The sequence below is a fragment of the Pungitius pungitius genome, chromosome 8 (assembly GCF_949316345.1).
Source record: "Pungitius pungitius chromosome 8, fPunPun2.1, whole genome shotgun sequence".
NCBI classification, from domain to species: domain Eukaryota; kingdom Metazoa; phylum Chordata; class Actinopteri; order Perciformes; family Gasterosteidae; genus Pungitius; species Pungitius pungitius.
The window spans coordinates 320,353-335,809 of record NC_084907.1 but is presented as its reverse complement, the minus strand read 5'-3'; the positions used below and the strand labels follow the sequence as shown (position 1 = coordinate 335,809).

Genomic DNA, 15,457 nt, shown 5'->3' with positions numbered 1-15,457 from the left:
ATCTTGGTAGCAACATTTGAATGACATAAATAAATAATATATATCTTCATTTGTACCACCCACGGTCTAACTGACGTATTTACTAACTTGCCGTGGAGAGATTTTCTAATTACAAGTGAAACGAGCAGTTGAGTTGTAATTTCACAAGACAAAGGAAGACTGAACAAGTAAACGAAATAATGAAAGGCTTCATCCACAACCATTTTCACAGCGTATGAGATGTTGTTTCTTCCCCCAGATGAGTCACAACTGTGTTGCATTTAGCTAATTGTATTGTGTATGTAATCTTAAGTAAGCAACATACAGTGCACATAATGACCTTTGCGCACTCATATACCTCAGACAAATGAGGCATTTTAAAGAGTATCAGTACTAAATGCTGTTTTTTAACAATTAACTTCTTCATCACAAATATATCGATATGCTTTCATCTACAGCAAATATATGTACATTTTCATTTCCAGTTCATAAATCCATTGAAAGCTTTTTTTCCTCTGGATAATTGATGATTGAATTCCAGAACCCTTGACACTTGGCTTTCTTCTATGTAAATGAGGGCCTCATTGTAGACTTTACTCCTCTGTCACAGGTTGGACGATCTAAACACGGTTGAAAATTGAAAACTAAAGAAGCTACTCAATAACAACAACTTGAGAGAGAAGTCCTCAGTTGACCATCTATTTCATTGCATTACATGTCATTTACATTGCATTGTTAACCCATGGTTTTACATGTAGTTATTGTTTTAACCCATCTGTGGGAGTAGTGTGCCGCTGTGAGAGCTGCCCGGGGAGCAGCTTGGTGTCTTGGAACCGCCAACCTTGCGGTTCCCAACGCACCCTCTCTACTCCACCGTCGCCCTTCAAATATCTTCATTTTCATTGGATTTAAATGAATACATTTCAAATCATTTCAAGAGTTTTAACAATGACAAGATTATAAATAAACATTGAGTTTCAAAGTCATCATGTTTTCCAAACCAGCATAAAATTATCATTTTAAAACTGCGTACAAAAAATGAGGAATAAGATAGTTATTTAAACAGCCCCTGTAAAGCTTGACATCTTTTGGCATCAATAGTGTTTGTCGATTTACACTAAGAGTCTTTCAAACTGATTAAAAGTGCTGCTTTGGTAAAAAGGAGAGTGAAATTTTAAAGGACAGACGAAATGAAAAGATTGAAGACACAAGCTGTTTGCACATTAGCATTAAGACATCAGTTCACAGCAGGGGGCACTTACCGTAGTTAATGCATGCAGACCAGGACAACAACCGGTTCCCTCAGACCTCCACCTTATATGTGGCTTGGTGGGAGGTTTCCCAAAATTCCCTTGGGTGTTACACCTGTGAGTGTGGATTCAGTATTGTATGAATATTGTGGCTTTTTGTGGGCACATATGTGAATTTTCATAAAGATACAAATCTGTTTTCTCACAAATTGGGAAAGTTACCTAATATGTATAAGACAGGTTATATATTTTAAATGTTCCATACGTGATGTTGTGAGCAATTGTAGGAGGCAAATTTATTTTCAGTTCGTGGATTTTTGAAATACTTGATTTGTTTGAAATGTTTAGATTCACTTGTGACCCTAATTTAACATTATAAGCCATGACATACATGTAAACATGTGTGAGGAGACATGAATTTAAAATTGAAGATTGTCAAGAGTCCATTTGTGTCTCCTTCTTCAGAAAAGTCGCTGTTGCGATGCGGTGAGTCTGTTGCGGCACTTCCTGTCGACAGCGTGTTTGATGTCATTGAACTTTTTGATGTCTTCCCTCCCTACCTCCCCTGCTCTTTCTTGCTCGGTGTGTCACATGTTTAGCTATTCCTCTGCCTCCCTTACGGATAATGGTACATGTAAGAAGTGTAGTATATTTGATCGCTTAGAGGAGAGGCTTAGTGAGTTAGAAGCACGGCTCCGCACCATGGAGGCTCAGTCAGTAGCCGCTGTTAACCAGCCATCTCCTATAGTCGGTGCGGACCACATAGACGTATCGTTTGCTCCTTCTAACCGTCCCCCGGCAACCCCCGAGCGGCCGGGAGGCTGGGTGACTGTCCGGAATAAGCATAAGTCTAAGTCGAAGCACACAGTTAACCACCAACCACTTCACGTTTCAAACCGCTTCTCCCCACTCAGCGACACACCCGCTGAGAAGCCAACTCTGGTGATAGGTAGCTCCATTCTGAGGAACGTGAAGTTAGCAAAACCAGGGGCCATAGTCACTTGTATACCCGGGGCCAGAGCGGGCGACATTGAGTCTTATCTTAAACTGCTGGCTAAGGATAAACGTAAATACAGTAAGATTGTAATTCATGTCGGCGGTAATGACTCCCGGTTACGCCACTCGGAAGTGGAATCGGTGTGTACATACGCTAAAACAATGTCGGACACCGTAGTTTTCTCTGGCCCCCTCCCAAACTTGATCAGTGACGACATGTATAGCCACATGTCGTCATTCCGCCGCTGGTTGTCGAGGTGGTGCCCAGTAAACAATGTTGGCTTCGTTGATCACTGGAAGACGTTTTGGGGAGTGCCTGGTCTGATTAGGAGGGACGGCATCCATCCAACTTTGGATGGAGCTCAACGCATTTCTGAGAACCTGACCCAGTTTCTTAATGGACTTAATCCATGACCCAGAGTTCAGACCAGGAAGCAGAGTCGCAGTCTTACACACTTCTCTGCGCTTCCTTCCGAGCAGTCACTCAGCGTAATTAACTCTATAGAAACTGTTTCTACCCCACGGACACCGTTATAAGTAAAAGGTAAACAACCGAGGAGTTATATTTAATAACTTAATCAAAGTTAAAAGTTATAATACAACAGTGCAACAAACTAGGAGAATTAAAGGGGGTCTTTTGAATATTAGATCTCTGTGCTCTAAAGCTGTTTTAGTAAATGAACTAATATCTGACAACCATGTTGATATTTTCTGTCTTACTGAAACATGGCTATCGGATGGGGAGTACTTAAGCTTAAATGAAGCGACTCCTCCAAGTCATGTTAATACTCATATCCCCCGAGGCACAGGCCGAGGGGGGTGAAGTGGCAGGTATTTATGACTCCTGCCTTTCAATAAACCTTAAACCTAAACTGGATTATAACTCATTTGAAAGTCTGACTTTCATTCTTTCACAACCAACCAATAATCCAGTCGGTTCTCTTTGTAATAGTCTACAGGCACTAGGTCCTTATTCTGAATTTTTATGTGAATTTTCACAGTTCTTAACGAGTTTGGTCATTAAAACGGACAAGGTAATTATAGTAGGTGACTTTAACGACAGCCTTGGTACTTCATTTTTCTCTTTGCTGCAATCAATTGGTTTCTGTCAGAGTGTAAATAAACCAACTCATAACCACACGCTCGACTTGGTTCTTGTGTATGGTATTGTGATAGAAGACTTAACAATCTCTCCACAGAACCCTCTCCTGTCGGACCATTGTCTGATAACCTTTGAATTTCTACTGCCAGAATCTCCTCCTCCTGCCAAGGGTTTCTACAGTCGATGTTTATCGGACACCGCTGTAGCCTCATTTAAAGAAGCCATTCCCTCTGCTCTAAGTTCAGTGTCTTGTCTCAAGATATCAGAAGACTCCTGTGAAAACTTCAGTCCGTCACAAATTGACCATCTTGTCGATACTGCCACAGGCTCTTTGAGAATGGCACTGGACAGTATTGCTCCCCTCAAAAGAAGAATGGCAACAAGAAGGAAATTCGCCCCTTGGTATAAACTTCAAACCCGGAACTTAAAGTAAACTGTGCGGAAACTTGAGCGGTTATGGCGTTCCACCAAATCAGAAGGATCTAGGCTAACTTGGCAAGACAGGGTTAAAACATAAGAAGGCTCTCCGCAAAACCAAAAGAGAGGTACAAGAGGAAGCCGTAACCGGTCTTTTTTCAGGGTTAGGGTTATCAAAGTTATTTTCATAGGTGAAATACCTTCAACAAAGTTGCTGTTTCAAAGGCCAATTTTCAACTTTCTTAAAAAGCATTCAGTAAATAAACACGCATTTTCAAATTATTGTGAAACTAAATATTGTTTTGAAACCAATTGATTATTGTTGTGCAATTGAAAATTGGACAAAAATAAAAAGTTCATAACCTCAACACAGGACAACACAAGATAATTCCCAACAGAAAAAGCACTAATTCCTGTTTGTATGTTTTCCGATCAGAAAAATCAGGATACATCATTGCTTCATCACCTGAAGTTGAGAAAATGTTGCTTTTTCCTCTGGAAAACCCTTCTCGGGTAAGGTCAGTGAGCTGACTCAACACCACAGATGACTTTTCAAGTATCTCCTAAAAGTCTTGTCTCTAATGCCATAGAGGATTGGACTAATGGATCGTGGCAGGATCTGTACAATAATGTAGGAAGCAAATAAATGGTCTATAAAATTCTCAGGGAAGAATTGCTTCAGGACATTTAATACCTGCGGCCCTGCGTAAGTTGCCATACAAAGCAGCAGCTGGAACCCATGGAGGACGATTGTGTTTCTGGCCTTTTTAGCATCTATGCTAGCTTTTTTAGCAGTGAACAGAATGTTGAAGTAAGTGTAAAAGATGGTTATCAAAACCGTAACTAGAAACACTGAATATGTGATGTCTCTCTTCTTGATGATGAGGGGATTTGGGAAAACAGTTTGTCTGAGGCAGAAGACTTTGGAATTAAAGAAATCCAGCGGCTCTGTGGCCAAAGTGATGAACAGATCAGGAAGAACTGACAACATGGTGGTCGACCACATAAAGCCAATCAGCATCAAGGTTCTCCTGACGGTACAGATCTGCATGTGGCGAAAGGGGAAGCAGACGGCGATGTAGCACTCCACCGCCATGCAGGCCAGGTTCAGAGGAGTGTTTTCAGTGGTGAAGAGAGCGAGCATGATGATGATGCAACAAAAGGAGACTTTTATTTTGTAGACGGTGTAGCTGAGGACGAACAGGAGAACAGTCACCGTCAGCTGGATCATGTCGTTGACCACCAGGTGAAAAAAAAGGATGTAGCGAGGGTTTGTGTAGAAGATCTACAGGGTGGGAAGAAAAGCACAACGTCTGAGGTCAGAGCTCTGAACTTAAACAGGGACTGTTAAATATGGGAATCCAAGATTGGGTAATCATTTATTTAAATGCATGTGATAGCTTCTAACTTAGCCAGCAGCTAACATTGAACTTTTCAAAATGTTAGATCTTTAGACCTGGTGTTTGCAGAAGGTGCGAATGAGGCCTGCATTGATGTAGTTAATGGAGATCCCGAGAACCACAACTATCACGTTCTTCGTCATCGCTTTAGAGAAGGAGTCTCGATACTGTAAAACCAACGTCACATTGGCAGAAGACACGTTCATCTCTTCTAACTGGAAAGAAAAGAATATTCTTCAGTTGCAAATACATATACAACAATCGACTGATTATAATCTTGGTAGCAACATTTGAATGACATAAATAAATAATATATATCTTCATGTGTACCACCCACGGTCTAACTGACGTATTTACTAACTTGCCGTGGAGAGATTTTCTCATTACAAGTGAAACGAGCAGTTGAGTTGTAATTTCACAAGACAAAGGAAGACTGAACAAGTAAACGAAACAATGAAAGGCTTCATCCACAACCATTTTCACAGCGTATGAGATGTTGTTTCTTCCCCCAGATGAGTCACAACTGTGTTGCATTTAGCTAATTGTATTGTGTATGTAATCTTAAGTAAGCAACATACAGTGCACATAATGACCTTTGCGCACTCATATTCCTCAGACAAATGAGGCATTTTAAAGAGTATCAGTACTAAATGCTGTTTTTTAACAATTAACTTCTTCATCACAAACATCGATATGCCTTCATCTACAGCAAATATATGTACATTTTCATTTCCAGTTCATAAAACCATTGAAAGTTTTTTTTCTCGGGATAATTGAAGATTGAATTCCAGAACCCTTGACACTTGGCTTTCTTCTATGTAAATGAGGGCCTCATTGTAGACTTTACTCCTCTGTCACAGGTTGGAGGATCTAAACACGGTTGAAAATTGAAAACTAAAGAAGCTACTCAATAACAACAACTTGAGAGAGAAGTCCTCAGTTGACCATCTATTTCATTGCATTACATGTCATTTACATTGCATTGTTAACCCATGGTTTTACATGTAGTTATTGTTTTAACCCATCTGTGGGAGTAGTGTGCCGCTGTGAGAGCTGCCCGGGGAGCAGCTGGGTGTCTTGGAACCGCCAACCTTGCGGTTCCCAACGCACCCTCTCTACTCCACCGTCGCCCTTCAAATATCTTCATTTTCATTAGATTTAAATGAATACATTTCAAATCATTTCAAGAGTTTTAACAATGACAAGATTATAAATAATCATTGAGTTTCAAAGTCATCATGTTTTCCAAACCAGCATAAAATTATCACTTTAAAACTGCGTACAAAAAATAAGGAATAAGATATAGTTATTTAAACAGCCCCTGTAAAGCTTGACATCTTTTGGCATCAATAGTGTTTGTCGATTTACACTAAGAGTCTTTCAAACTGATTAAAAGTGCTGCTTTGGTAAAAAGGAGAGTGAAATTTTAAAGGACAGACGAAATGAAAAGATTGAAGACACAAGCTGTTTGCACAATAGCATTAAGACATCAGTTCACAACAGGGGGCACTTACCGTAGTTAATGCATGCAGACCAGGACAACAACCGGTTCCCTCAGACCTCCACCTTATATGTGGCTTGGTGGAAGGTTTCCCAAAATTCCCTTGGGTGTTACACCTGTGTGTGTGGATTCAGTATTGTATGAATATTGTGGCTTTTTGTGGGCACATATGTGAATTTTCATAAAGATATAAATCTGTTTTCTCACAATGTGGGAAAGTTACCTAATATGTATAAGACAGGTTTTATATTTTAAATGTTCCATATGTGATGTGATCAATTGTAGGAGGCAAATTTAATTTCAGTTTGTAGATATTTGAAATACTTGATGATTTGTTTGAAATGTTTAGATACACTTGTGACCCTAATTTAACATTATAAGCCATGTCATACATGTAAATATGTGTGAGGATCCATGAATTTAAGGTGCTTGTTGACCAAATTGAAGATTGTCAACAGGCCACTTGTGTCTCCTTCTTCAGAAAAGTCCAGTTTCAATGGTGCATTTTTGTCAAGAGTTATAAAAATGTAAATTCTCTTTTTCTCCCAGTCTTTATTGAGTCATCATCAAAGATAGTCAAGGGAAGCATTCAACTGTTTTGTTTCATTTTTAATTGTTTAAAATGTATGTTAGCATTTAGAGATACATTTTCAAAACTCGGCTTCATAAATACTTGAAAAACCTCAGCACATCCGAGATTGTGATTGTGATTGTTAAATTGTGATTGCTGAAACCATGAACTACTGACACTGCTTTAGAGTGTATAGAGTGAGTCCTCGGTAAAACCGTCACCAGACTTTGTTACCCAGTGGGGGGAGAATTAACAGATGTGTGCAAATGCTGACCTGATCAATTTGTCGCCTGAATTATAATTAATGAACAAAATGAGTGATTCTGCAGAAAACTAAAAAAAAAAAAATTATGTTACGATAGGTACAAGAGGAAGCCGTAACCGGTCTTTTTTCAGTTTTAGGGATATCAAAGTTATTTTCATGTATGAAATACCTTCAACAAAGTTGCTTTTTCAACGGCAAATTTTCAAATTTCTTTAAAAGCATTCAGTAAATAAACACACGTTTTTGATTTATCGTGAAACTAATTATTATTTTGGAACCAATTGAATTATTGTTGTGCAATTGAAAATTTGACAAAAATAAAAAAAATCATAATCTCAACACAGGACAACACATAGTCAAGATAATTCCCAACAGAAAAAGCACTAATTCCTGTTTGTATGTTTCCGATCAGAAAAATCAGGATAATTCATTGCTTCATCACCTGAAGTTGAGAAAATGTTGCTTTTTCCTCTGGAAAACCCTTCTCGGGTAAGGTCAGTGAGCTGACTCAACACCACAGATGACTTTTCAAGTGTATCCTAAAAGTCTTGTCTCTAATGCCATAGAGGATTGGACTAATGGATCGTGGCAGAATCTGTACAATAATGTAGGAAGCAAATACATGGTCTATATAATTCTCAGGGAAGAATTGCTTCAGGACATTTAATACCTGCGGCCCTGCGTAAGTTGATATACAAAGCAGCAGCTGGAACCCATGGAGGACGATTGTGTCTCTCGCCTTTTTAGCATCTATGCTAGCTTTTTTAGCAGTGAACAGAATGTTGAAGTAAGTGTAAAAGATGGTTATCAAAACCGTAACTAGAAACACTGAATATGTGATATCTCTCTTCTTCATGATGAGGGGATTTGGGAAGGCATTTTGTCTGAGACAGAAGACTTTCGAATGAAAGAAGTCCAGCGGCTCTGTGGCCAAAGTGAGGAACAGATCAGGAAGAACTGTCATCATGCTGGTCGACCACATAAAGCCAATCAGCATCAAGGTTCTCCTGACGGTACAGATCTGCATGTGGCGAAGGGGGAAGCAGACGGCGATGTAGCACTCCACCGCCATGCAGGCCAGGTTCAGAGGAGTGTTTTCACTGGCGAAGACAGCGAGCACAACGAGGATGCAACAAAAGTAGACTTTCATTTTGTAGACGGTGTAGCTGAGGACGAACATGATAATAGTCACTGTCAGCTGGATCATGTCGTTGACCACCAGGTGAAAAAAAAGGATGTAGCGAGGGTTTGTGTAGAAGATCTACAGGGTGGGAAGAAAAGCACAACGTCTGAGGTCAGAGCTTTGAACTTAAACAGGGACTGTTAAATATGGGAATCCAAGATTGAGTAATCATTTATTAAAATGTTTGCATGTGATAGCTTCTAACTTAGCCAGCAGCTAACATTGAACTTTTCAAAATGTTAGATCTTTAGACCTGGTGTTTGCAGAAGGTGCGAATGAGGCCTGCATTGATGTAGTTAATGGAGATCCCGAGAACCACAACTATCACGTTCTTCGTCATCGCTTTAGAGAAGGAGTCTCGATACTGTAAAACCAACGTCACGTTGGCAGACGACACGTTCATCTCTTCTAACTGGAAAGAAAACAAGACTATTCTTCAGTTGCAAATACATATACAACAATCGACTGATTATAATCTTGGTAGCAACATTTGAATGACATAAATAAATAATATATATCTTCATGTGTACCACCCACGGTCTAACTGACGTATTTACTAACTTGCCGTGGAGAGATTTTCTCATTACAAGTGAAACGAGCAGTTGAGTTGTAATTTCACAAGACAAAGGAAGACTGAACAAGTAAACGAAACAATGAAAGGCTTCATCCACAACCATTTTCACAGCGTATGAGATGTTATACCACTTATATTCCTCAGACAAATGAGGCATTTTAAAGAGTATCAGTACTAAATGCTGTTTTTTAACAATTAACTTCTTCATCACAAACATCGATATGCCTTCATCTACAGCAAATATATGTACATTTTCATTTCCAGTTCATAAAACCATTGAACGTTTTTTTTCTCGGGATAATTGAAGATTGAATTCCAGAACCCTTGACACTTGGCTTTCTTCTATGTAAATGAGGGCCTCATTGTAGACTTTACTCCTCTGTCACAGGTTGGAGGATCTAAACACGGTTGAAAATTCAAAACTAAAGAAGCTACTCAATAACAACAACTTGAGAGAGAAGTCCTCAGTTGACCATCTACTTCATTGCATTACATGTCATTTACATTGCATTGTTAACCCATGGTTTTACATGTAGTTATTGTTTTAACCCATCTGTGGGAGTAGTGTGCCGCTGTGAGAGCTGCCCGGGGAGCAGCTGGGTGTCTTGGAACCGCCAACCTTGCGGTTCCCAACGCACCCTCTCTACTCCACCGTCGCCCTTCAAATATCTTCATTTTCATTGGATTTAAATTAATACATTTCAAATCATTTCAAGAGTTTTAACAATGACAAGATTATAAATAATCATTGAGTTTCAAAGTCATCATGTTTTCCAAACCAGCATAAAATTATCATTTTAAAACTGCGTACAAAAAATAAGGAATAAGATATAGTTATTTAAACAGCCCCTGTAAAGCTTGACATCTTTTGGCATCAATAGTGTTTGTCGATTTACACTAAGAGTCTTTCAAACTGATTAAAATTGCTGCTTTGGTAAAAAGGAGAGTGAAATTTTAAAGGACAGAAGAAAGGAAAGATTGAAGACACAAGCTGTTTGCACAATAGCATTAAGACATCAGTTCACAGCAGGGGGCACTTACCGTAGTTAATGCATGAAGACCAGGACACCACCGGTTCCCTCAGACCTCCACCTTATATGTGGCTTGGTGGGAAGTTTCCCAGAATTCCCTTGGGTGTTACGCCTGTGTGTGTGGATTCAGTATTGTATGAATATTGTGGCTTTTTGTGAGCACATATGTGAATTTTCATAAAGATACAAATCTGTTTTCCCACAATGTGGGAAAGTTACCTAATATGTATAAGACAGGTTTTTTAAATGTTCCATACGTGATGTTGTGATCAATTGTAGGAGGCAAAATTAAATTCAGTTCGTAGACATTTGAAATACTTGTTGATTTGTTTGAAATGTTTAGATACACTGGTGACCCTAATTTAACATTATAAGCCATGACATACATGTAAACATGTGTGAGGAGCCATGAATTTAAAATGGAAGATTTTCAAGAGTCCATTTGTGTCTCCTTCTTCAGAAAAGTCCAGTTTCAATGATGCATTTTTGTCAAGAGTTACAAAAATGTAAATTGTCTTTTTCTCCTGCAGTCTTTATTGATTCATCATCAATTATAGTCAAGGGAAGCATTCAACTGTTTTGTTTCATTTTTAAATGCTGTATTTTTGGAATCTTAGGGTATTCCTGAGATGTGTTGGTTCATTGAATGATGCCAACACCTCACACAGCTCATCCATGGTTTATCCCTTTGTAATTGGTAGGAGGATCTTTCAGATTTTTTGGATGAGGCACTTCCATGAACCTTCCTTATGAGAACAATAAAGGGGATTGAATCCTCATTTAAAACCTTAAGCATTAGTGGAGAGCTGGATCTTATCAAAGTTCATTTAAGTAAATTTCTCTAAAAGCTTTTGTCCGCACCAGCCGAATTTGTTTCTATATGAGAGACCATCTCCTTCACTCAGCCCAGTCTGCAGATAAATCTCAGATTAAATCTCTGCACAAGTGCAGAAATGCATGGATCTGTATCCAGGTAGGCATCTTCCAGATGTACAGCTCGAATGGCGAGATACGTAAAAAAGGCCTAATACCACTTTATTTTCATCTTGTCTGTCTTGACTTTAATCGGACCAATGTTGTCTCAACAGGTAAAGGGTGCTAAACCAGATGTTACATGTTCAGGAGATAGGTCAGCCTTATTTGGTTTCATGCAGTCCCATTGCATTGCGTGCAGACTATGCAATCACAGGTTACCCTTCTGCCAGTCTGGTTGGCTTTGAGGATCCAGATTGGTTTGGGAGTTTAGAGAGAAGTTGGTTTCTTCCATAATCTCCCTAAAAGTGTGAATGTAAGTCAGAATCAGACCAGTTTATTTGCCAAGTATGTTAAACATACAGAGAATTTGCCATAGCAGGTGGTACATACCCTGGACAATAAGACAAGACAAATTTACAACAGTAGTCTTTAGAAATGTTTTTTATGTGCTATAGTGAACGCATTCTTTGTCTGCTCTGACATCGCAGACTCAGGGTTCCTGGCGAGTCTGTCTCTTTAGTGAAGAGGTCAACTAATCTCTGAAGGATTGCAGCAGTGTATATTTGTTTATTTACTGGATACCCATTAGCTGACGCCTTAGCGGCCGCTGATCTTCCTGGAGTCCACAGAAAACAGTAATGAACAGAAAACAGTTAAAATAGTACAAACAGAATAAAACAACAATAAACCATAATTTAGTCAGATACCTGGTGCAATCGAGGAATAGGATGTATATTGTCCAATACACTTGCAATTTTGAATCAGGGTCAGATGAGTACAAAAGCAGTACAAAAGCAGGGGCAGATGTCAAGTAGTTAATGGCCTGAGGTGTGCCTTCAAAAGTTTTTAAAATGACAGAACATTAGCTGCATTAGTTAAATGACAAGGTACTAAATTCCAAGCATTAATTGCATGAAAAATAACGGTACATTTGAGGAGGTTTGTTGTAGGCGTTGGGGGTGTCAGCTGAAATGGGACAGATTGTTCCTTGTCCCTCAGAGGAGCAGGAAGATCTGACAAAGCTTCAAGGTCTAAGAGACACTTTTGGTTTGTGTTCCTCCTTCCGCCGGAGCCGCACCGCCCGGCGCCCCCCGCCACGACGACGCCGGAGCCGCACCGCCCGGCGCCCCCCGCCACGACGACGCCGGAGCCGCACCGCCCGGCGCCCCCCGCCACGAAGCCCGGTCGCCGTAGCGGCCGGCCCCCCGAGACCCTGAAGCCCGGTCACCGTAGCGGCCGGCCCCCCGAGACCCTGAGGCCCGGTCGCCGTAGCGGCAGGGCCCCCGAGACCCTGAGGCCCGGCCACCGTAGCGGTCGGCCCCCCGAGACCCTGAGGGCCGGCGGTCATCCCGGCCGGAGGGACCCGACACCGTGCCGCCGACCCTTGGAGTCCCCTGGGCGGCCGGGGGTTGTTGGGTTCCCCGCCCTCCCTCCCTTGTCTGTTTTTCTAGGTTCCACCCTCCTTTAGGACCGTCTGGAATCCGGTCCTTAAGGGGGGGGTTCTGTCACGGTTTGTTCTCGCTTCCTGTTTTAGTTTGAAGTTTCATGTCTCTTGTGGTCCTGGGGTAACTTCACTTCCTGCCTTGTCTTGTGATTGCGTGATTGTCTCCACCTGTGTCCAATCACCTGCACCTCCCTTGTGTATTTAAGCCCTGTGTGCCTGTTGTCCTTTGTCGTGTCATTGTCTATATGTCCCTCGTCGTTGGAGCACGTTATTGGTTTTTGAGAATAAAGAGCACTTTGATGGAAGAAACTCTGCGCCTGAGTCCTCACTGCAGCATGCCCCAGCCGGAGTGTGACAATGTCCTTCAACTCTCATATAAAGAAGACTTCAAGGACTGCCTTTTTTCATCTACGTAATATATCGAAAATCAGGAACTTCCTGTCTCAAAGTGATGCAGAAAAACTAGTTCATGCATTTGTTACTTCTAGACTGGATTACTGTAATTCTTTGTTATCAGGCTGCTCTTGTAAATCGCTTAAACCTCTGCAGCTGATTCAGAATGCTGCAGCACGTGTATTAACAAGAACTAAGAAATGGGATCATATAACTCCTGTATTAACTTCTCTGCACTGGCTTCCTGTTAATTAAAGAATAGAATTTAAGGTACTTCTCCTCACCTACAAGGCACTTGCTGGTGAGGCACCGTCTTATCTTAAAGAGCTTGTTACACCGTATTGCCCTACAAGGCATCTGCGCTCCGTAGATGCTGGGCTACTTGTGGTTCCTAGAGTTTTAAAAAGTAGGATGGGGGCCACAGCCTTCAGTTATCAAGCTCCTCTTTTGTGGAACCAGCTTCCACTTTCAGTCCGGGGGGCAGACTTGGTCAGTTCATTTAAGATAAAGCTTAAAACGTTCCTCTTTGATATTGCTTATAGTTAGGGCTGGCTCAGGTTAGCCTGGACCAGCCCTTAGTTAAGCTGCTTTAGGCTTAGACTGCTGGGGGACTTCTTAGGACACACCGAGCCCCTCTCTCACACTCACACTCTCTCCTTCCTCAATCATCCATGTTTTATTAATGTACATCACTAATTAAGCTTCTTTCCGGGAGTTCTTTGTGCTTTCTCGCCTAGCAGGTCTCCGTGGATCATAGTTTCGTGTGGACCCCGGTTCTGACTCCTGGCTCATGGCTCTGCTGACACCTGCTGCTGCCATCATCATTACTTTAAATATGATTCATATTACTGTCATCAAAAACCAACATCTTTCTGCTCTCCCTCCCCACAGAAGCCTCTGTGGATGGTGGTTCTATCTGATGGTGGTTCTATCTGATGGTGGTTGTCCCTGCAGTGGTCCTGCTGTACACTTGTTCTGCTACTTGCAATTACTTGTATCATTTCTGTTAGAGGAATTGAATGTATTGTACATCTTTTACATTGTTGATTGTGTACACATGACATCCATGTCAGTCTGTCCATCCTGATAGAAGGATCCTCCTCTGACCTTCTCACTAAGGTTTCTTCCCTTTTTTCCCCATTGAAGGGTTTTTTCATATTTTGGGGAGTTTTTCCTGTGCCGATGTGAGGGTTTCGGGACAGAGGATGTTGCATGTGTACAGACTGTAAAGCCCTCTGAGGCAAATTTGTAATTTGCGATTTTGGGCTATACAAAATAAAATGAATTGAATTGAATTTAAAGCCCTGTTATTATTGGACATGGCTACAATCCGAAGCCCAAGGTGTATTGGGTGCTCGCTCCTTTAGCTTGACGCACGCTCTTGATCTTGAATCTAGAATCGATTGCTCTACCTTAGTGTCCCAGATGTTGGTGTCTCACGGCTGAATTTTTTGGGTTGAAAATTGTAAACGTCATTTCTTTTGCGGTTGAATATTTTAACAGTGATATTTTTTAGGTTGAATTTTTTTGCGGTGTTTTAATGTTGAAAAACATTCAGGTACATAATTTCAATGCATAAATATTCAGTGCTAGAAATTCGATCACCTTTTTATTTCAATCCCCGATGACACAGATTTACTTCCATATAACTAACCATCCAAGCGAGGGCCATAATGCTAAATCCATAACTTTTAAGTTATGTAATTGTAATATCAGAATCCTCCTCTTGACACACTATTGACCAGTTCACATTCTTTAGATCCTCCATAAAAGATTCTTCTTGGAAGAGTTAGTATGACCTTTGTATTCCTGAAATTCTACAGGGTGCTTTGGGGACTTTTTATGATTTTCTTTTAAAAGCTTTTAAATTGTGATTGCTGAAACCATGAACTACTGACACTGCTTTAGTGTGTATAGAGTGAGTCCTCGGTAAAATCCTCACCAGACTTTGTTACCCAGTAGTTGGAGATTGCAGACGTGATCAATTTGTCTCCTGAATTAATAATTAATGAAAAAAATAAAATTATGTCACGAGAGGTACAAGAGGAAGCCGTAGCCGGTCTTTTTTCAGGGTAAGTTGTTGTTTCAAAGACCAATTTTCAACTTTCTTAAAAAGTATTTAGTAAATAAATATGTTTTTTCGAATCGTGAAATACTATTTTGAAAATTACTGTGTAATTGAAAATTGTACAAAAATAAAAAGTACATAACTTCAACACATAGTCAAGATAATTCCCAACAGAAAAAAACATTGATTCCTGTTTGTATGTTTCCGATCAGAAAAATTAGGATAATTCATCGCTTCATCACCTGAAGTTGGGAAAATGTTCCCTTTTCCTCTGGAAAACCCTTCTCGGGTAAGGTCAGTGAGCTGAC

At 40.5% G+C, this 15,457-nt stretch overlaps 2 protein-coding genes across 2 annotated transcripts; both read right to left on the bottom strand.

Moving 5' to 3' along the window:
• Window positions 1-4,276: 4,276 nt before the first annotated feature.
• LOC119194228 (odorant receptor 131-2-like) lies at window positions 4,277-5,350 on the bottom strand. Its single transcript, XM_037448408.2, has 2 exons — window positions 5,201-5,350; window positions 4,277-5,029 (listed from the first exon to the last, which is right to left on the bottom strand). The coding sequence occupies exons 1-2, from the start codon at window positions 5,348-5,350 to the stop codon at window positions 4,277-4,279; spliced, it is 903 nt and encodes a 300-aa protein (XP_037304305.2).
• A 2,639-nt stretch (window positions 5,351-7,989) lies between these two features.
• On the bottom strand, window positions 7,990-9,067 carry LOC134132294 (odorant receptor 131-2-like). Its single transcript, XM_062564111.1, has 2 exons — window positions 8,918-9,067; window positions 7,990-8,742 (listed from the first exon to the last, which is right to left on the bottom strand). The coding sequence occupies exons 1-2, from the start codon at window positions 9,065-9,067 to the stop codon at window positions 7,990-7,992; spliced, it is 903 nt and encodes a 300-aa protein (XP_062420095.1).
• Window positions 9,068-15,457: the final 6,390 nt, after the last annotated feature.

Excerpts from the sequence above, each read along its gene's own strand:
- LOC119194228 (XM_037448408.2), bottom strand. The coding sequence starts at position 5,350 with ATGAACGTGTCTTCTGCCAATGTGACGTTGGTTTTACAGTATCGAGAC. Across the intron at positions 5,030-5,200 it reads GCACCTTCTGCAAACACCAG|ATCTTCTACACAAACCCTCG; the intron begins GTCTAAAGATCT and ends CCCACCCTGTAG.
- LOC134132294 (XM_062564111.1), bottom strand. The coding sequence starts at position 9,067 with ATGAACGTGTCGTCTGCCAACGTGACGTTGGTTTTACAGTATCGAGAC. Across the intron at positions 8,743-8,917 it reads GCACCTTCTGCAAACACCAG|ATCTTCTACACAAACCCTCG; the intron begins GTCTAAAGATCT and ends CCCACCCTGTAG.